General features: G+C 44.8%; 1 protein-coding gene across 4 annotated transcripts in view; it reads right to left on the reverse strand.

Moving 5' to 3' along the window:
- TENM4 (teneurin transmembrane protein 4) overlaps positions 1 to 21,536 on the reverse strand; it is a gene marked incomplete at both ends in the record, with an annotated part of 390,357 nt that overhangs the window by 107,859 nt on the left and 260,962 nt on the right. For all 4 annotated transcript variants that reach the window (XM_084236342.1, XM_084236341.1, XM_084236340.1 and 1 more), the window contains one exon: positions 11,644 to 11,829. In XM_084236342.1, the coding sequence (XP_084092468.1) occupies positions 11,644 to 11,829 (186 nt within the window). The remainder of the gene's footprint in view (positions 1 to 11,643; positions 11,830 to 21,536) is intronic.

The following is a 21,536-nucleotide window of genomic DNA, read 5'->3' on the forward strand; positions in this document are numbered from 1 at the left end:
TGCGATCCAAATGGCTTTCCTCTCTCCAGTATCTATCCACTTTGAAGAAGTCCTCTGCCCAGGAAAAACTGGTTGTCTCCAAACTTTATGGTGATGTGGCTCTCATGATGAGCCTTGCTCTCTCATCTGATGGCATTTCATTTTTAACAGCTAATTAGTTATAAATATTTCCATTAAATATTTTTTTAATGCCTTTGAAAATGCTGACTGATTTCTCTAGACCACCGGCAGGAACAGCATCTGTAGAAATGTCCGAGGCAGATTGAGGTTGCAATCAAAGTTGTGTGTTTCAGGAGACAAAAGTAAATACTCAAAACTTCAGTAATTCTGACTCCACAAATCAAGAGCTTCTTCCCAGACACATACTGTAACTTCAACTCACACTGTAAATAAAGAGCTGATAACAGCTAGTCAATATCAAGTCCAAGAGTTTCTTGGACTAGAATGGCACCTCCTTGTCTCTGGCTATTGAAGATGAAAGTGACAACTGGGTCTTCGAAGTCCAATGCCATGTATTTATAAAAGGCATATGTAGAAGTCCATACCGTCCTTGCTGCTGTCATTGTTTAAAAGTCTTGGCACATGTGCCCTTGATAAAGTCTTTTAAAAATTCATCATCATTTTGAAGTACCAACTTGTGGATGGCAGACTCAGTATTTCACAAAATCCCTGCATCTTTCTCCTTGGAGCTTCAGGAATAAAAGTATGGCAGTTGAGTGAGCTTTCAATATTGTGCAAATGTTTTCTATGTTCCTTTTATATTCCTGTCACTGTGTGAGGAGCTGAAGATAGTGGTGGCACAAAGTTATGAGACAGACTCAGTCTCTGGTAAGAGGTTAGAGCTCGTTAGTATTTCTATGACCTCTGACCTAGGCTTGCCTGTACTGAGAGAAATTTCCAAAATGTTCTCTTAGGATAATCCCAAGAAGCCTCACAGCTTCTATCAAAGGTCATAGAGAAAATGGCAATAGGTTTTCCTTCTTATTCTCTAGGATCCTGAGGTTGACCTCCAATAGTTGAATCACTGGTACACGTTAGGCTAAATTAAGCAAGGGCCATTGTTCTATGTGGTGCCTTGGGTAGTTACAATCACCTGAACTTCTTTCAGATGGGTGACAAATCATCAAAGAGAGGTTCTAGTTTAGATCTGGGAAACATTAGGCTCTTCTCTCTTTGGGCGAAGAATCAATGAGTCCATGGTCAATGAGCTCACAAAATCCAGTAACTTTCCTCCAGTTTCCCATCCCCCCTGTGTGAGCTGGAATCTCCTGGAATGATCAAAAATTCAAACTCTTGCTCTGATAACTTGGGGGTGGATCCCTGTCCATTTTCTCCCCCTCTCTGCCAGCATTTGTTCCGTCAGGCCACAGCTCTGGTTGTGAGAGAATGCTCTGAGGCAGGGATAAGCACTGGGTTATCACACAGGCACTGACACCTCATGAGTGATGGTGAGGACTGTCTGATTACAAAGAAGAAACCCGAGAGCTACCATTCAAAAGTGGACAAAGAACTCCAGAAGATTCTGCGGGCTTTCTTTGAAATTTCTTTCTGGTGAAGTCTGGCTTTGCTCACTCTAGTAATTGCATCATCAGAGTATTATTTTGATCTGTACTCCCAGAGGAGGCTTTTGTTTAAGAATCAAGATTTATACAATTGGACAGCTCTCCTGAAGTCTAGTAAATAATTCTGTATATCTGGCATCTTGAACAATCACAGCTTTGGGGTCAAGGTTGGAATTTTACAAATGTAATCATGAGCTGGCATTTCCCACACATGTTTCGAGACTTTTATAGACAAGGGGCACTGAGGCGAATAAAATAGCCATCACAGAAGTGATGTTAGTTGTATTTTCAAAGAAACAGGAAGAAATTAGACACCTTCTTAAATTTAACTATGATTTTCAGCTTTCTCTAAAGAAATTGGAGGTCAAGTCTCAGACTTAAGAGACCCATAAAATGCCTGCAAAAGACATCCCAAAATATGCTTTTGATGATGCAACTTGATCCATCTTACCTTAACGTCTGGACTAGGAAAACTGGGCTCCACAAATGCAAGTGGGAGTCTCAGTGATGAGAAAGTCAGTGTGAAAAAGAAAAATCCCTTTTCACGTGTGCGGTATTTCTAGGAGTGGATGACTCTGTTGAAGGCCAAGAGGTGAGTGGTTCTGTGACAGTGTGTGGGGAATTCCATCACCCCTGGAGGCCTCTTCCAGCTGCCCTGTTCTGGGGCCCATTGGGGAGAGACTGAAACCCCTGCAATAGTGTGTCTGCCCACTCTGCTTCACCAAAGGCCTTTCTTGAAGAGGCGAAGAGACAGATAAGTCCTAAAATAAGGAGTTAGGATTCAAGGTGAAATATTCTTGTTTTTTGACAAAAATACTGTCCTTAAAAAGAATACCAATGTCAAGTTTCCTTTAAAACTAACCTCTGAAAACTGACCTCTCTTAAGAAAAATCAGGTAGCTTCCATCCAAGAAAAGGTGCACCAAAGCCTCCAAAAGGAATTCTTTAATTCCCACTATGATGATCTGCTCTGGGGAATGTCATGGGGTAAAAGAGTTCTTAAGTCCATGCCCAGATCTGCTTGCTTCTTGTATGCCTGCTGTTAGGTAATCAAGTCCTTCTTTCCTGTTTAAGAGGGCAGTGGTGTGTGAATAAACAGGCTCTCCCTGCTTCTGCTCCTACTACATGGAGGCCTCTGAACTGCTGTCCTGACACTGGACTTTGCTCTGATGCAGGACCTAACTACAGCCTATGAACTAGCTGCACTGTGATGACCTGTTGTATAATAGTAGAATCTGATAACAAGAGAAAATGTCACAGTCAGAAGGAAGGAGTGTTTCTCACTTTGCACAACAGCAGGTTTTTCCTTTTCCTAAGGGAAGCCACACAGGGACAGAAGTTTCCTGGAAACGTATGAAAGTGCTTCTTCTTACCATCTGAGGTTTAAAAGGGGTTTCTCCTTTTCATTTCTATTCTTAAAAGAAGAAGGAACCACTCTTGGCTGCCCTCATTTGCACCCAACCTGTCCCCTTGCAGATGACAAAGTTGTGGACGTGTTCTTTCAGGAACTAGGCGGTCGGGTTTCTCAGTGGATGCAGCTGGCCACAGGCAGAGAACCACAGCAAGCAAGGGACCATGCGGGCAGTAAGACAGGGATGAGGGAAATGCTCACCACATAATGAAAGGGAACGGAATTTGAGCCAAAGTCCTTTCATCTTAGCCACCAGGACTAGTCCATTACTCCTTTAGTGTCCTGTGACATTTTTCTGGTATTTATGACTGTCAACTTTCCTCTTGAATTGCACACATTTACCTTGATGTATTTCTTATCTGGAGGGAAAAAGCATCTGCCACCCCAAGGAGAAGTTTGCTCTTAAAGAGTGACAAGGGTGTGCAGGGGAGGTAGGAGGGGATGGTTTGACTTCTTGGCACCAGAATAAAGGGATGTTCTTTAAGCCAGGGTGATGGATGTCTACACCTGTGACTGCTTGGGCAGAATTTCCCTAACCCCCTCGTCTTTTGACTCAGACGAGATGCTTTTATCCTATAAAGGTCTGATATTTGTAAATGTAGGGGAACTTGGTAAAATGAGTTAAAGACTCTGTAAGCCGAGGGATGAAAAACAGAATGGGCTTTTTTTTTTAATTTTTATTTTTTAAATAAGGATGGCCCCCTTCTAGGCTGGGAGGCTAAAAGGTTAATCTCTCCTCAGTCATGCAGGAAAGTGAAGGTGAGGGGAAAGCAGAACTCAAAGAACAGGGTCCCTCGGGTGACCAGGCTCATGTCTCATTAAGGGGCTTTGGGGACAACTGTAAGGCAGGATGACACTCACATAAAGAAGCCACCCAGAAGTGTACAGCAAGACACTGTGGCACATTTCGCTACAGAAGAGCAGGGAGGCCAGCATCGGGAAAGCAGTGAGTGGCTCTCTTAAGAGTATGGACTGGACAAATGAGGTGTGGGGCTCTGAAAGCAACTGAAATAAAAAGGCACAGCCTCTGGGAAGATAGGAACCAGATGCCTCTGGAGAAAATTTGGAATGTCCTGCCTACAGAGCAAGCATCTGTGGAGGAGCCCTGCACAAGGCCTAGAAAACCAACCTTCAAATCCCTATTCTACATCTTAAAAGTTAAATGGCCTTAAGCCTCAGGTCCCTGTAAAAAACGGGAATAACACAAATGCCCCAAAGGGGTAAGAGGCCATTAGAGAGCCTTTAGCATAGGGCTTGTTGCATTGTGAATACTCAAAAATTAGAAGCCATTATTAAGATTATTATTAAATGTAATATTCCACAGATACGGATAACATGAGTGAGGCTGTGGGGGCAGGGACCAAGCATATAAAATAATTTCAGGCTGTCAGACAAAGGGAATGAGCCCGAAAAACAAAGAATTAGCTCTGTTTGCTCAAAAATCCATTTGTCGAGGGGGGCGGAGCAACATGGCGGCGAGGAGACGCTGTGAGTATGATCTCCCATTAAAAAAAGTTAATAGGGAGGAAAAGCGGCAGGACCCAGTGAGAACTGGGACACGGAAGATAAACAGACGACTCCAGCAAACTGCCTGAAGAAGAAAGTTGCCATAAAAGAGGACCAGAAGGGAGGAAAGCGCAGAACCCTGCTCCCCTCCCCCACCCACAGAGTCGGCACTCTCCGACCCGCAGAGAGGAGGAAAACAACAAACTAAAACGACCAACAAGAACAAACTCCGCAGCAAGCGGGACTGTGAGTGGAAAGGAACTATTGCAGCCACCACACCCTGTGAACAGGAGCTGTGGAGAACCCTGCAGGATTCGCCGCGGCGGTGAGCGAACGGCTCCGGGCGCCATTAGAGAAGAACAAAGACCCCGGGAGACCCGCACACAGCCCCGGGTGGCCCGTAAGCTTGCGCGGAAAAGCTGCGCGCTTGGTGCGCTTGAAAAGCAAACACGGATCGGGATCGCGGCTGCCCAGGTCCCCGCGCCTGCGACCTAGGCTTGCCGGGAGATGGTCCTCACTGGGGTGAAAGTCCCTCACTGAGTGAGCAGGAACCAGGCAGGCGCCCAGGCACGGGAGCGTGTGCAAAAGGCGCCATTCCCGCGCCACTGAACTGGGCTACAGCCCGCGTCCTGGACCTGAGGGCTTTGGAACTGAGACCCGGGGCACGAAATTCGGGGCGTGGGTTCTCCACGACGGTGGGGCACAAGGCAGACACAGCACCCCAAAGCTGTTGAGGTTTACCCTACCATTCCCGCTCTGTTCCCTGTCCCACGGGGTGGGGGGGGCAAAAAACAGCCCCCCAAGGACAATAGGAGAGATCTCTGGCGCCACCTAGCGACCAGAAAAAAAAAAGTCACTAACACTCCATAGAACAGGGAAATTTCTTAAGTCTGCTTGAAAAGGGCAGAAGGCTCCCGGAGGAGACAGTGGCCAGCTGGGAAGTTAGCCCACGCCAGGCCCCTTTAGACCAGCAGTCTGAGCCCACAGAGGGAACAGGCACCCACGGCCGGGGCAGACCGGGCGCGCAGAAGAGTGTGCCTGAGACCGGAAGTGCAGGGACTGAGTCCCGCATCGCCATTTTAGAACAGGTACATTTCTTCAGTAAAGACTGCCTGAAAGCAGCAGAAAAGCTCGCTCAGAAGCCAGAGATGGCTCCTGGAGGAGCCAGAGGGGAGCGGAGAAGTTCACCCAAGATGCCGGCCAGTCCGAGCAACACAGTGTCCCAATGCATACGACAAATTAGAAAACAGACAGTAGGGAGTAGAAGAACCACACGCAACCTAACAACTCCTCAGGAAAAAAGCACACCACAAAAAGAAAACCACCCTCCAGATTACAACGACAGTAACTTGGAAGAACTTCTGAGACTTCCAGAAAGAGAATTTAAAATTGCTGTGATTAAAAAACTGACAGAAGTCATAAAGGAAAACAATGATATGAGAAAAATAATCAATGATCAGAAGAATGAAATTGAGTCTGTAAAGAGGGAAGCAAAAGAAACACAGGAGATCAAAGAATTAATGGAGGAACTAAAGAACTCTGGGAAAAGCAATGAAAGCAGAATAGATGAAATGGAAGAACGAATAAGTACTCTTGAAGACACAGAAATAAAAAGAACCAATACAGAAAAGGAAAGAGAGGTACAAAGGAAAAAGAATGAAGAAAGACTTCGGGAACCATCTGACTCCATGAGGAAAGGAAATATAAGAGTTATAGGAATTCCAGAAGGAGAGGAGACAGATGTAGGAACAGAGAAAATATTCCAGGAGATAATTGAAGAGAACTTCCCAAATGTGAAGAAGGAGCTGAAAATTGATATACAAGAAGCAAGAAGAACACCAAACTTCCACGACGAAAGGAAAAATACAGCAAGACACATAATAGTAAAGCTCCCAAGAATCCAGGACAAGGAAAAAACAATGAAGCTGACAAGAGGGAAGAAACAGATAACACTCAAAGGAAAACCAATCAGGCTGACATCAGACTTCTCTGAAGAAACACTGCGGGCAAGGAGAGAGTGGAGGGACATAGTCAACAGACTCCAAGAAAACAGATGCTAACCAAGAATAATCTATCCCGCAAAGCTCTCCTTCCTCTATGAAGAAAGAATAAGGACCTTCCCAGACAAACAGAAACTCTGGAATTTCATTAAGACTAAACCCCCACTCCAAAAAATACTACAAGGAATCCTAAAGCCAGAACCTCAGAGGGATGAATAACAATGAAAGAAGGCCAAAAAAAAAAGTTATTAAAAGAATAAATAAATAAAATCAAAGGAAGGACAAACACAATGGCAAATACAGATGCTAACATATCAGTATTAACTCTAAATGTAAATGGACTAAACTCTTCAATAAAAAGACACAGAGTTGCAGCCTGGATTAAGAAACAAAACCCAACCTTTTGCTGTCTCCAGGAAACACATTAGCTACAAAAGATAAAAATAGGCTCAAAGTTAAAGGATGGAAAACAATCCTACAAGCAAATGGACCAAAAAAGAAAGCAGGAACATCTATACTTATATCAGATAAAACAGACTTCAAACTCAAAAAAATAAAAAGAGACCCCAATGGTCATTACATTATGATCAAGGGGACAATACTTCAAGAAGAAATAACACTCATTTACATATACTCATCAAACGAAGGAGCACCAAAATATATCAGACAACTGTTGTCCTCTCTGAAAACAGACATCAGAGAAAACACATATGTAGTGGGAGACTTCAACACACCACTATCAACAATGGATAGATCAACAAGACAAAAAATAAGTAAAGAAACTAAAGCTCTAAATAAGGACCTAGAGCATTTGGGCTTAACAGACATCTATAGAACACTAAACCCCCAAAAAACGGAGTACACATTTTTCTCAAGCGCACACGGCTCATTCTCCAGGATCGATCACATACTGGGGCACAAGACAAACATCAACAGATACACAAAGATTGAAATCATACCAACCATCTTTTCTGACCATGAAGGCATCAAACTAGAAATAAACCATAAAAGGAAGGCAAGGAACTTTCCTACCTCATGGAAATTAAAAACCACACTACTGGAAGACCACTGGACTAATGAGGAGATCAAAGAAGAAATTAAAAAATTCTTTGAATTGAATGACAAGGAGGACACCAATATCCTAAATGAATGGGACACAGGAAAAGCAGTAATAAGAGGAAAATATATAGCAATAGAAGCTCACATCAAGAAACAAGAAAGAACTCAAAGAAACAACCTAATCTCGAAGCTCAAAGATCTAGAAAAAAAAAACAACAAAAAAACCCCCAAAACCAGTAGAAGAAAAGGAATAATAAAAACCAAAGCAGAAAAAAATGAAATTGAAACTAAAAATACAATTCAAAAGATCAATGAAACCAAGAGCTGGTTCTTTGAAAAAATCAATAAAATAGACAAACCCCTAGCCAGGCTCACAAAGGAAAAAAGGGAGAAAGCACAAATAAACAGGATCACAAATGAAAGAGGAGAAATCACAACGGACACAGCAGAAATCAAAAGAGTAATCAGTAACTACTATGAACAGTTATATGGAAACAAGTTCAACAATCTAGAGGAGATGGACAAATTCCTACAACTCTACAATCACCCAAAGCTAGATAAAGAAGAAATAGAAGACCTAAACAGACCAATTACATTAGCCAATTGAAATGGTAATCAAAAACCTCCCCCAAAACAAAAGCCCAGGACCTGATGGATTTACAAATGAATTCTACCAAACATTCAGAGACGAATTAGGCCAATCTCCCTAATGAACACTGATGCAAAAATCCTCAATAAAATTTTAGCTATCAGAATCCAACAATGTATCCATAAGATAATTCACCACGACCAAGTAGGATTCATTCCAGGGACACAAGGATGGTTTAACATCCGAAAATCAATCAACGTTATCCAACACATCAACAAAAAGAAATATAAAAACCATATGATAATATCAATAGATGCTGAGAAAGCTTTCGACAAAGTGCAACATGCATTCATGATAAAAGCCCTTGAAATTCTTGGGATACAAGGAACATACCTCAACATCATAAAGGCCATCTATGACAAGCCAACAGCCAGTATCATTCTCAATGGTGAAAAGCTGAAAGCAATTCCATTAAGATCTGGAACAAGACAAGGATGTCCACTCTCACCACTGCTTTTCAATATAATACTGGAAGTCCTAGCCAGAGCAATAAGACAAGAGAAAGACATCCAAGGAATCCAAATAGGAAAAGAAGTCAAACTATCACTATTTGCAGATGATATGATATATACGTAGAGAACCCCAAAAACTCCACAGAAAAACTAATTCAACTCATCAATCAGTTCAGTAAAGTGGCAGGATACAAAATCAACACACAAAAGTCAGTAGCCTTCCTATATACAAACAATAAATCTGAAGAAGAAGAAATCAAAAAAACCATCCCTTTTATTATTGAAACAAAAAATATCTAATATTTTGGAATAAATCTAACAAAAGAGGTAAAGGACCTATACAAAGAAAACTATAAAACACTGTTAAAAGAAATAGAAGAAGACACAAAGAAATGGAAAGACATCCCCTGCTCATGGATTGGAAGAATAAACATTATTAAAATGGCCATCCTACCAAAAGCAATATACAGATTCAATGCTATTCCAATCAAAATTTCAATGTCATTCTTCAAAGAAATAGAACAATTATTGATGAAATTCATATGGATTCACAAAAACCCCGAATAGCCAAAGCTCTCCTGAAAAAAAAAGAAGGGAATGGAGGCATCACACTCCCAGACTTCAAACTCTACTACAAAGCCATAATCATCAAAACTGCATGGTATTGGAACAAGAACAGACATACAGACCAATGGAATCGAATAGAAAATCCAGAAATAAACCCACAGATCTATGGTCAACTAATCTTTGACAAAGGAGCAAAGACTATGCATTGGAGCAAAGAAAGTTTGTTCAATAAATGGTGTTGGGAAAACTGGGTCGCTACATGCAAAAGAATGAAGCTTGACCACTACCTCACGCCATACACGAAAATCAACTCAAAATGGATTAAAGAACTAGACATAAGACCTGAAACCATAAAATATATAGAAGGAAATATAGGCGAAACACTACCTGATTTGCACATCAAAGACATCTTTACAGACACATCACCCAAAGCAGTGATAGTGAAGGCAAAGATAAACAGCTGGGACTACATCAAATTAAAGAGCTTCTGCACAGCAAAAGAGACAATAACAAAAACAAAGAGAAACCCCACCAACTGGGAGAACATTTTTGCACCCAACACTAATGATAAAGGACTGATCACAAAAATCTGCAAAGAGCTGATGAGACTCAACAACAACAAAGAAAATAATCCAGTCAAAAAATGGGCAGAAGAGCTAAAAAGAAACTTCTCTGAAGTGGAAATGCAAATGGCCAACAGGCATATGAAAAAATGTTCAACATCACTTGTCATCAGGGAAATGCAAATCAAAACTACCATGAGATACCATCTTACACCAGTGAGAATGGCACATATTAAAAAAACTAGCAACAACAAATGTTGGCGAGGGTGTGGAGAAAAAGGAACTTTTCTGCACTGTTGGTGGGAGTGCAAACTGGTCCAACCACTATGGAGAGCTGTGTGGAGATTTCTGGACCTACTAAACATAGAGCTTCCATATGATCCAGCAATTCCACTCCTAGGTATTTACCCAAAGGACACAGAAACATCAATTCCAAAGAACACCTGCACCCCTATGTTTATAGCAGCACTGTTTACAATAGCTAAGCTTTGGAAACAACCCAAATGCCCAAAAATAGATGACTGGATCAAGAAGATGTGGTACATATACACCATGGAATATTACTCAGCATTCAAAAAAGATAAACACATGCAATTTGCAGCAACATGGATTGCGCTGGAAGGGATCATGCTCAGCGAAATAAGCCAAAAAGAAAAAGAAAAATACCGGATGGTCTCACTCATAGCAGGAATCTAGAAAACTTAAATAAGGGACCAGGAAAATGAATAACTATAAGAAAGTGAAAATCAGAATCAACAAAAAACTATGAAACAGAGACACTTTTGGGGGGATGGGGGGCGGGAGGGGAGGGATTGGGATCAGAAAGGGGGTTTGCAACTGTATGGGGAATATAAAAATAAAATTTATTATTAAAAAAAATCCATTTGTCCCTCAAAAGCTTTGAGGCTTGTTTCCCAGTTTCTACAAGATTCAAGAGGTGACTTTGAAAACTGGGGGTAGGAGGGAACAAGAGCCTGCCTTCTAAAACCATGTGCTCACCATCTGATCACAGACTGTTCCTTCCAAAAAATGGGAGGGGACGTCGTTAGAACACACATATACAAACCAGAGGAGTCACTAAAAAACTTTAGGTGAGTGTTCACTTTAGGATAATAAACCAAGCAAAACGGCTGGCTGTGTTTAAAATCAACAAAACCAGCAGGAAAGGCAGAAAGAAAGGAACAGAATGATCAGCTTGTTTTGAAAACTGCCAACAGTGTTGCTTCAGCAGGGGCCTATGCCGAGGAGCCCCCGAAAGAGAGGAAGGGAGATGGATGCAGACAGGACCGAAGCCAAGGACCAGAGGGAAGGATCCCTGGGCTAATGGGATGCAGATGTGGTTTGGGGCCTGTGGGGCAGTTTCCCTAGGATTCAGGCCTCTTTGGGAGCTCTGGCCTAGGAGGCCAGTGGGGGTGATGGCTCAGACTAAGCCCCAGCGATCCCCACCAGATTGTGAGTGAGAGACAATGGCTCTGTTTACTGAGCCTCTGTCAGGTGCCGGCCTGTGCTATGTCCACATCTGTGATTATGCCCCAGGAAAGTGAGGCTTGGCGGCACCGGGACTTGCCCACAGTTGTGGTAGAACCACCTGCCTCACTCCTGAACCCCAGTTCCTGAGCTCAGAGCTACGTGACATTTGGTCTGGGAGGGGCTGGTCTGCGAGGCATGCTGACAGGTGGCGGGGTCCAGAGGTGCAGCTCGGGCTGGAAACGTTGGAAATGCTCGCTAGTGCATTTCCATGCAATTGATATCGAGGAAATGCCAGCCACGGTGTGCCAGATGAAAGGACTTCTGCCCACTTCCCGCATGCAGAGGGGCCCAGGCTTGCCCTGAGCGCCCCGCAGACGAAGGCGCATGCAGCCCGGCCCGCCATACCGATGGTGCAGTGCTCGCCGTTCCAGCCGGGGCTGCACTCGCACTTTCCGTCGCGGCAGGTCCCGTGCTCGGCGCAGCGAGGGTGACAGGCCCTCTGGTCACAGGCCGCCCCCATCCAGCCGTCCTCGCAGCGGCAGGCGCCCCCCACGCAGACGCCGTGGCCACCACAGTCGGCAGCACAGATCTCTGTGGGGAGGGAGAGTGGAGAGATGGGGCAGGAGGGCAGGGGAGGGGGGAGAGAAAAGACAAGTATTGAGCGAGTTATTGTTGGGAATGGGGTCACACTTGGCTACCTGCTTAGGGCCACTGGATTCCTGAGGCTCAGGAGGCTAATCTCCAAGGACAATGCCGCTCGGTGAGGACAATGGTCTGGGCAGAAGCCCCTCCGGAGCCCCAGCCGTGCCCCACGGAAAGAGCGTGGATTCAAGGGTTCTGTTGTTTGCTTTTCCCTATTGCCAGCTCGTCGCTGCTTTTGTGCTCGCCACTTCCAAAGGGGACAGGCCTTCGGAACAGATGTGAGGAAAGTCAGATTTAATTAAAAACTGGTTATGTGTGAAAACAAAGTGAGGATGAGTCCCCGGTTGCCAAGCGCAGTGCTTGTGGGTCTGGCTGGGTATGTGAGGGGTCCTGGGCCTGCCTGTCCTTCCTGCCTTGCTCTAACTGAGGTGGGGTGGAGGGGAGGCTGGGCCCCGTACCCCCTGAGCGTGCTCTGGGTGTCTCTCCTGTGCCTCTGCTGGGCTTATGTTCTGCACTTCTGCTCACTGCTTCATCACCCCAATGCCAAGCACCATTTAAATGGCCTTTCTGATCCAAAGTAAACAGTTGGGGGGCCACTTCACAGCCACTTCAGAGTGCAGTTGTCCAGCCCTTTACAAAGGCCTGTCTGTGAGATGGTGCAAAACACACACGGCCTGATTCATAGGCCCCTTGGGCTCAGGGCCAGCACCAGCTTCACGGTCACACGGGCAGAGGCTGTGAAAGCTCAAAATCCAACCGCTTTTTAGGAAATGGGTTGAGTGGCCATGCGCACCAGTGTTTTCTGCCAGGGCTGTGATGGCGACTCTGATTTGCTTCTGTGTGCCTCACGGCCCAACTGCCTTCGAATGAAAATCCTAGCACCTTCAATTTCTTTCCAACTAGATGAACTGGCACTGTGCCAAGTTGCTTTTGCCTGTTACTCCCTTCCAAGCTGTACCTCTGGTTTAGGAGCTACGAATAGTCCTGCTACTTTTAGAAAAGGAAAGAAGACTAAATTAGATCTCAGAGACTGAGACCTTCCGTATCCTTCTGGAAGGCAATGGCTAAAATATTCGAGAAATAAAACCACCACCACAGTGAGTACCTTTTTGTGGTGTGGTTCCCAGGCCAGATACCTTGGTGTGCACACTGTCTCAAAGCAAGCTACTGCACACAGGAATTCAATGGATTTCTCAGGAGCCCAGGGGAGAGGGAGGCCACGGTCATGTGGAGAAAGAACCCTGACCTGGAACCAGGAGACCTGAGTTCTGTGCCAGGTTCAGCATCTTCTGAGTTGTGTGACTTTGGGCAGGTTCCTCGACTTAGCTGACCTGTTGAGTCTGGGCAATAATGATGCCGACCAACAGGGTTCATTAGGCACTCAGAGATGCAGATGACAGAAAAGGGCATTAACTCAAGAGCGCTTCTCAGAACAGTGAGTTTTAGACGAGGAGTTGAAGAACCAGGTTTGGAGATCCCTGTGTGCCCAGCCACTAAAGGGCTGTGTGACCTTGGGAAGGTCACTTCCCCTCTCTGCACATCAGTTTCCTTATGTACTGCTGGGGAACCTGATAGCATCTGAGGTCCCTTCTAGCTCTGAGACTGTGAAATTCTCCCATGTATGCATCCTCCACGTCACACATATGATCTACCCCTGAGGCTCCACTCAAGTGTCCCTCCTCCTCTGAGAAGTCTGCTAGATTCATCCCATTGTTGTTCTCTTGCTCCTTATCTTTCCACGTTACACCATGGAGTGATGTTCTGCTCTGCGTCTGTCTCACTGTCAAAGGGGGCATCCTAAGGATGGAATTCTTCTCACCACCTCTAAGCCCGGTACCTAGCACAAAACTAGCACAGGGCAGACCCTTCATTAGGTTTGCTGGATAATGGATGAACCTCTGTGTGCCTGGGGCTATGGATGCCTGAGAATTTAAAACAAAACCTGCACACCCTGCTCGGCTGAAAGTTAGTCTGGATGACTTGTCTGCATGTGTCCAGTGGGCTGCCCTTATGAAATTTCCTAAGTCAGGTGGTGCCTGTCTGTGCCCTCCAAGACAGGGGTTTCTCAGCACGTGCTTCAAGCACACTCCCTTTCTTGTTCACAGATGCAACATCTTGGACTTCACTCAAGACAGAGAATGACTTTTCCAGGCCCCAGGCCTCCCTAAGTTGTCTCTGAAATTTCCATCCCTTCTGTGCAGTCCTGTAAAGGCCATGACCCCTGGGGACTGGAAGCCAGGCCTTTGCTCAAGGTTGGTCCCCCAACTTGGGCCCCCTACCCCCTTTATGCCCCAGTCTCAAAGGAAACATCAGTTTAGTAGTTGTTTAGATATCCTCAGCACTTTTTCTAGGTGATTGTTTATGGTATTAAAGTGAACAACAAACAGTACTTCTCCACTTACTGTGTGCCAGAGCCGGTGCTCAGGGCTAGGAATATAGTCAATAAGACATAATCACTGCCCTCTAGGAGATCAGAGTCCAGACAAAACACAAACTGATGTTGACATGCCAAGACTACCCAAATTATATACAGCTATTACTTCTATATATTTTTGCATATGTACAATGGGGAATAACAATAAAAAAAAAACACGTGAATCTTAGGATCAGTTGGATTTGGGATCAAATCTTGGCTATGTTACTTATTGGTTGGGTAATCTGCAAGCAGCCAAGTTGCAGGTTCATTGAACCTCACTTTCCGTTTCTGCAAAATGGGAAAACAATTTCCATTTCTATCTCACAGGGTTGGTGTAAAATCATGAGTTCATGTGTAGGAAAGCCCTTTTTGGCTTAGTAACTAAAATTCCTGTCAGGTTTTACCGTTAGCAAAGCACTCTTCACCTACAGTTTCTCGTTTAACTATCACAGCAATGCTAAGAACATCTTGTTATAGGACAGGGAGAGGGGCAGCCCAAACCCCGCAAACCTGCCTATTCTAAATGGGTTCTGCCATCCACCGCATCAACACAAAACATATGAGACTTTAATGGGAAGGAACTTTAATAAAACTAGGAAACAATACAGGTAAGGCAAAGAGTCTAGTTTCTAAATGAAGCACCCAAAGTTACCCATCCCCTCGTGAGTAAAAGTCCATCCATATGGGATTGGTGCAGAGCAAGGCCCCAAAGCCTGCCACAAGTCTAAAGCATCTTCCAGTGGGGACCCACAGAAAAGGGTCAGAAACAACCAGACAAGCCCGGAAGGAAAAGGGCAAAATCAACATCAAGATAAAAGCTGCCATTGTCACCTCCCCACGGGTCTCACCCACATCTGTGTCACCCAGTCCACGACCAAAAGACAAGCACAGTTTCTTCACGTGTCTCCTGGCTCCATCCTGCTTCCTTCCTCAGTCTCTTCTGCAGCTTCTCCTCTTCCTGCTCAGCTCCACCGTCCCTTGGGTGGGGCAGGGAACCTCCCCCTTTCCTGGGGACCACCCTGTTATAATCTGGCTATTACTTTTGTTGAGGTAAGGCTACTGAGACTCAGAGAGCATAAAGGAATTCTCCAAACTGCTCAGGTTATCTGTGCTATTCCTTGTTTTGGACAATCTGCAAAGCAATACTGCAAGACAGGCAGATAAGAAACTGGGTCTTAGAACAGGCAAGGAGGTAGGCTCTCACTTGAGGGAGCCTTTTGGTTCCTTCTAGCAGATCTACCTCCTACCTGGCCCAGTTGTTTATCCTTTGTTTCATCCAAGTCAGAGCCTGGATAAAAGCAAAATGAAATGAGATCCTCTATGCAGAGTTTGCCACAAACTTGGCCTCACTTTTCTCATCTAAACACTCCCATTTCCTTGCCAATTTACAGCAGACATGCTCTTCTGGTACAACACTGAAGGTGCCTGGTAGCTGGGCAGCCTTCCCTCAGCTCTTTCCAAGCTAGGCTGTGAGTTCTTACATATCTTAATGGAAGGGGCCTCTACAGAGTGACCTTGATGTTTGTGGGGTGCTAACTGAGGGGAACACGACCTGCCAGTGTTCAGGTTCTCCTCTGAAGATGATCTTTTGCCTTAGTGGGAGAGACCCAAGACTCATGGGAGCAGAAATCTGAGATGCTACTTTATCATTAGCATCAAGTTGTGGACCCTAATGTTACACACACACACGCACACACACACACACACACTTTTTTTGTTCTTGAAATAAAAGGAACTGCTTTATTTTTCCTTCTCTATTTTTGCTTTGACATTAAAACAGATGTAACTTCCCAGAGTGGTTGGTGAGAAACAAATAGGATGAGGCTAAGGAATGTGCTTTGACAGCTCATATGACTTTTACATAGTGTAAGTGGTACTTTGTGAAATCCGAGGCACAGCTTCTCTCTAGGTTTTGAGTTTCTTCACTTGTAAACTGGGGATGATGCCAACTACTGTAGAGCGTTGTAGAAATTACTCTCATTTGTTTAGTTTCTTGAGCCTCACTATGTGTAAATTCTAGAGTGGCCACTGGCAATTCAATGGTGATTATGACAGACACAGTCCTTCCCTGACCTCAGGGAGTTTACACTCTAGCATGGCAGATACACATATCCTAAATAGATTACATTAAATGCCACAGCAGGGTGAAAGTAGAGCTGCAAGCACAGTGCTTGGCACACAGTCAGCCTATGATAAAGTGAGTGCATGCGTATTCTTATGAGAACGGAAATGAGATGTAGGGGCAGGTGTAACAGACAGAAGTCAGAAGATGGCATGTGAATTCTGACTTTTGGCACACTTCCGATAAGTGAGCATTGCTCAGTGCTGATTGACTTTCACGTGATTAACATGGGAGTCTCTGTCTCCTAGGACAGAGGGTGGGGTCTGGGAGCAATATCCTGAAGAAATATGGAAGACACTATCCCCAGGGTAGACTTGGGCTTAGATTGTGACTCCCACTTTCCTAGCTACAGGTCTGTGGGAGAATTACTTAATCTCTCTGATCCTAATCTTTCACCCCAAAATGAGAAATCATGATAGTCCCCTATAGGGTGGGCATTGATAATTAGAGGAAAGGCTATGTGTATGGAAGAGCTCTTTTAAATGAAAAATGATGTAGGAATTACATAAAATATTTAAAAAATTAAAAAAATAAATGGTATTAAGTTCATGACTGACTTATAAGGACATCTGACACCCTGTGTCAGCACAGCTCCTAGTCACCTGGCAGAGGAACATCTTCCTGAAGAACAAACTCTATGCTTTTTTAGTTGCAGTCACAAAATTTGGGTATGAAGCACTTTCTCTGGTCACCTGGTGTGCCACCAGCAGTCTAGACTATCAAGACCTAGTTGGCAGCCATTTATATTTGCAGCCTTGGCTTCCTCTAGAGATGGGGCAACAATCCCCCACTGCCCTGACATCCTCACTCCAAGTTTGTAGAGCTCCTGACTGAACTACACAGGGTCTTGGAAATGGGGCAGGCCAGGCCTGAGAGTACATATTCGCTCTTGTCCTAGGGGAAGTAAAATCCACAGCTCTTCACCCCTCACCCCTGCCTTGCCTTGCTTGTGTCTGTGTCTCTCTTCTCTCTAGACTGAAAGCCCACCTGACAGCAAGCTTTAGCTTTTATTCATCTTGGATTCCTGACAGCTGGAATCGGGTCTAGCATAACATGAGCTCTCAACAAATATTTGCTGAAAGAATGGATAGATAATAGAATGAAAAAGCTTCATGGAAGAGCTGTTATTTCAGATGGCTCTATCTTAGTGCCATCTTGTGCAAAATTGACTTGGTTAAATGTATTCACATAGGGGCTCACTTTCCTCTGTGCCTAATCTTCTTAGGAAGTTATCCTCTCCAAATCTGACTGAGGACTCAGTAATTTTCAAGAGTCTCAGACTTTACACACATAAGCCAATGCCAGTGTCATGTTGTTTTCTCTCCATGGTGTGGAAGCAGGTGGACACACAAGGAAGAGGTGAAAAGGGTATAGGGGAAGATAGAAGGTTTGGTTATTGGTTAACTGTGCCCTAAAATGTATACATATAAGGGAAAGAACTGTTCACCCCCCGGCCCCTCTCCTTAAATGTTAATCCCTGGGTGAAGCCTGGGACCTATCACAACTGTATTTTAATTTATCTGGATTTGCTTTACAGTCTAGTTCATTAAAATTTGGGAGGGGAAGGTGTGCCTTTCCCTTAAAGGGAGAGACTTACGTATAATTTCCCCATAAAGTTTCTTCTGCTTAGAAAGATGCTCAAAATTAACCCAAGTGGGGAACAGAGGGGATTCCACCCGATGTGCTTTCCTGCTGAGCAAGGAACAGAAGCAAGTGAAACCAATTTTCAAATTCCAGGGACGTGGAAACAGGGTCTTGACCCCATCTGACCTCTTGGGAGTCCTTTAATAAGTCTACATTTAGCACCACAGGGATAATAGGGAAAATTATTCTATTCTGCTCCTGACCTCAGGGTTTAAGAGTGAACTTAAGAGGGCTAAATAATTTTAAATGATTTCTGCTAGGAATTTTAACACTAGCTCATCTGAGTTACTGTACTGCTTAGGGAACCTCTCTGCAATCCTGGCATACTTTCAGTCCAAGCCCCTCTAGACAGCATTTGAGGCAAACACAAGGATAAACTGGAGAACCATTGTAGGTGGCACACAAGTATTTTCTCGCTGAATCCTCATAACAGTCCCAAAATGTTTTCAATTCTGTATCATAGTTAACAGCTTAGAGAGATAAAGTGATTTGCTCAGAGGTGCTTAGTGAGAATGAAAGGTGACTTCCATTAACATTATTAACATTGCTTTTTGGTCTAGGCAAAACCTCAGATATAATCTGACATTGTTCCCCATGGCTTGTTTGTATGCATTCATGCATGCATGTATGTATGTATGTACTAAATCCTGGGTTTTGCAAGGTGGATGTGAAGAAAGACACTCCAGCTAAGCTATAGAATCTCTGAAATCAGAGTCTGTGTCTTATTCCTTAGCAAATCCAATGCTTGTCATGTTAAATATTCTATCTTTTGTTTATCCATCTATTCCTCCTCCATCTGCGTACCACCTAACCACCTAATCATAATACTAGCTATTCAGTAAACAGGGCATCTCACTGCCCATCTGTCTGTCCATCCACCCACCCAGGGGACTTGGGTAAATTACTTCATCTTTTTGTGCCTCAGCTTAATCATCTGCAAAAAGAGCGCCGATGTCAACATCCCAGATTTGCGTGGAGCTTCAATGAATACTACCCAATGTGCCTAGTATTGCACGTCTCCTATAGAGTGAACACTCAGTACATGGCAACAACGTCATGTTTATGTTCTGGAGAGAGTCAGGGGAAAGTGATGGGGTTTGAAGATCATGAGGAGAACATGGGCATAGTCTGAATAACTGGGGAGCCTCTCAACAGCTGGAGGGTTGGATCCAGGATATAATCAGAGGAGCAGGCTTTATGGGTTCCTCACCCTACTGAGAGAGAGTTGTGGGCAGAGACCTGAGGGGCATGGGCTGGAGAATGGGCAGGCCAGGGCAGGAGCACTCCTCACCAATGGTCTTGGTGGCTTAGGCAGGCAGGAATCTCTACTGAGCAGGATGCTGACAGCAGATGTAGATGTTTGAAAGAGCCCTCCAGGGAATGAAAGCCACAACTTGCAAAGCATAAGAACTATAGCTGGGCAGTGCCAGAGAGGCCAAAGCTCATGCACATGGTGGGATATGGCTAATGGTCCTCAGAAGTCCAGCTGTCTGATCAGTGATGTTGAATGGCTGGAATGATCCTGGGTCTTGCAAGGTGGATGTGAAGGAGGACACAGAGAAGTGAGTGAGGATGGGAAACAGATGGAGATGAAGGACCATGGGAAGAGGAGAAATGGAGGAGGGCATGAAGCAGTCTGGTTCTGGCCAGAGGATCTCCTTTAGGGGCATTTAGGGGAGAGAGACAAAGAGGAGGGCAATGTAAAGGAGCAATTTTTGTGGTCAGAGAAGGCACCTTGGGTTCCCTAGCTAGCTTGCAGACAGGACGGCAAGGGCCCTCACAGAGGAAGTGTCTTGCCCTTTGCCACATCGCGACATGACTGTCAGCACTGAGCAAGCGCTTGGCGCCATCTGACAAGTGGCTAAAAGGGGGACCTCGCGGCTCTTCCTCTGTGCTTCTGCACATGCTGTCTGCAAGGTCTAGGTTCTCCTTTAGCCCGATCTTTTCACGTTCCAATCTAAACGTGCTTTGAGGTCTGGCTCCAAAAGCCTCCTCCTCCTTGTAGCCTCCTTCCCATGCTCCAGCTGGAAATGGCTGCACCTCCTGCCTTCCCAAAGCACTTTACGTGGCTCTTTCTTTTGCCAGGGTGACGAATCTACCCGTGTTACTTCCAGAACTTTGACATCATTGGTTTCGTCTCTGCATCACCCCTCACCCCCTGGGAGTCCTACACAGGAAGTCCAGATTCCAGTGAGATGAGGCAGGGTGCTCCATCTACCCACTGAAGGTGCTAAAATTTTGCACAGAACAGAGGCTTGTAGTTAGTCAGACAAGCTGTATTTAAGAGCCTGCTCTGCTACTTCCTGGCTAGGGGAAACAAATATTCACACCTTTGGGCCTTATCTCTGTCATTTACAAAATGGCAATAATGGCACCTATCAGAATCTTAAAATTGATTAAAAAATGTATTGAGCACCAACTATGTGATGGATACCTCTAGAGGCTGGGGATGCAGAAATTATATTTATACAATTATATTTTATATTATATTTGACTATTCCTACCCTCAAGCTGCCCTCCAAGTGTGTGTGCACAAAGATGGTGACCATGCCCGGCACACAGTAGGTGATTTGCTAGTTAACTTTCTCTCCCACAGGCCAGATAACCCTCTATTTTGAACAAGTTGTTTTCAAAATAGCACCCACTCTCTCCCCCTCCCTTTCCCACTGAATTGGGCAGATGACTCTTTAGTCTCACTGCAGGTTTCAGGAAGACGCCAGAAGGGGAGGACAGTACAGGAAAGCAGCCTGTGACATCCTTAGAGTAATTAGTCTGCTTTTGACACTAAGGCCAAACCCAAGCCACTCTCCTGTGCTTTTCAACTTCCATCCCTGTCACCTAAGAGTCGGCACTGCTTCCAGCCACGGTTCTGCCCAGCGTCTGGATGGCAGAAAGCTAACGAGCCTTGGAAACCACATGGCCTTTCACCTCACTCAAGGAGCTTGGAAAGATTTCAAACCAGGCAGAAAAGCGGATTCCAGTATGTTGATGCATGGCAGTCTCCACACCTATTCCCTCAGGACTGGAATTTTGAGTTTTACAAAGGACTGGAAGAGCCTATGAGCTGGAACAAGGAAGCCACTGCTATTCATCTTAATTGGAGGGTACCCTGTTTCTTGATTGGGGGTGTTCAAACCTAGCTTGGAGAAGGCCTCCAAATAGGGTCTGACTTTGCAGAAGGATAACAAGCCAGAAAATGGCTGATGGGCAGAGAGGCCCGAGAACATGACCAGGGTGTATATTTTTAGCCCGGGCTGGATCACTATCCAAACTGCACTGAAAAGGCCCAATGGATGAATAGAAAAGACAGTTAATGTTAAATTCTCTGCCCAAAGACCTCCAGGCCTAATGTCTCTTGAGAAAAGCCCACCTCACCGCCTGATCATGTATTCATCTAGCTAACATCTCCTGGATACATCACCTAGAGGTCCCCCAGGCATCTCAAACTGTACCCCAATACTAGAATAAGTGTCC

This window comes from Talpa europaea, assembly GCF_964194135.1.
Source record: "Talpa europaea genome assembly, chromosome: 1".
Classification (NCBI taxonomy): Eukaryota; Metazoa; Chordata; class Mammalia; order Eulipotyphla; family Talpidae; genus Talpa; species Talpa europaea.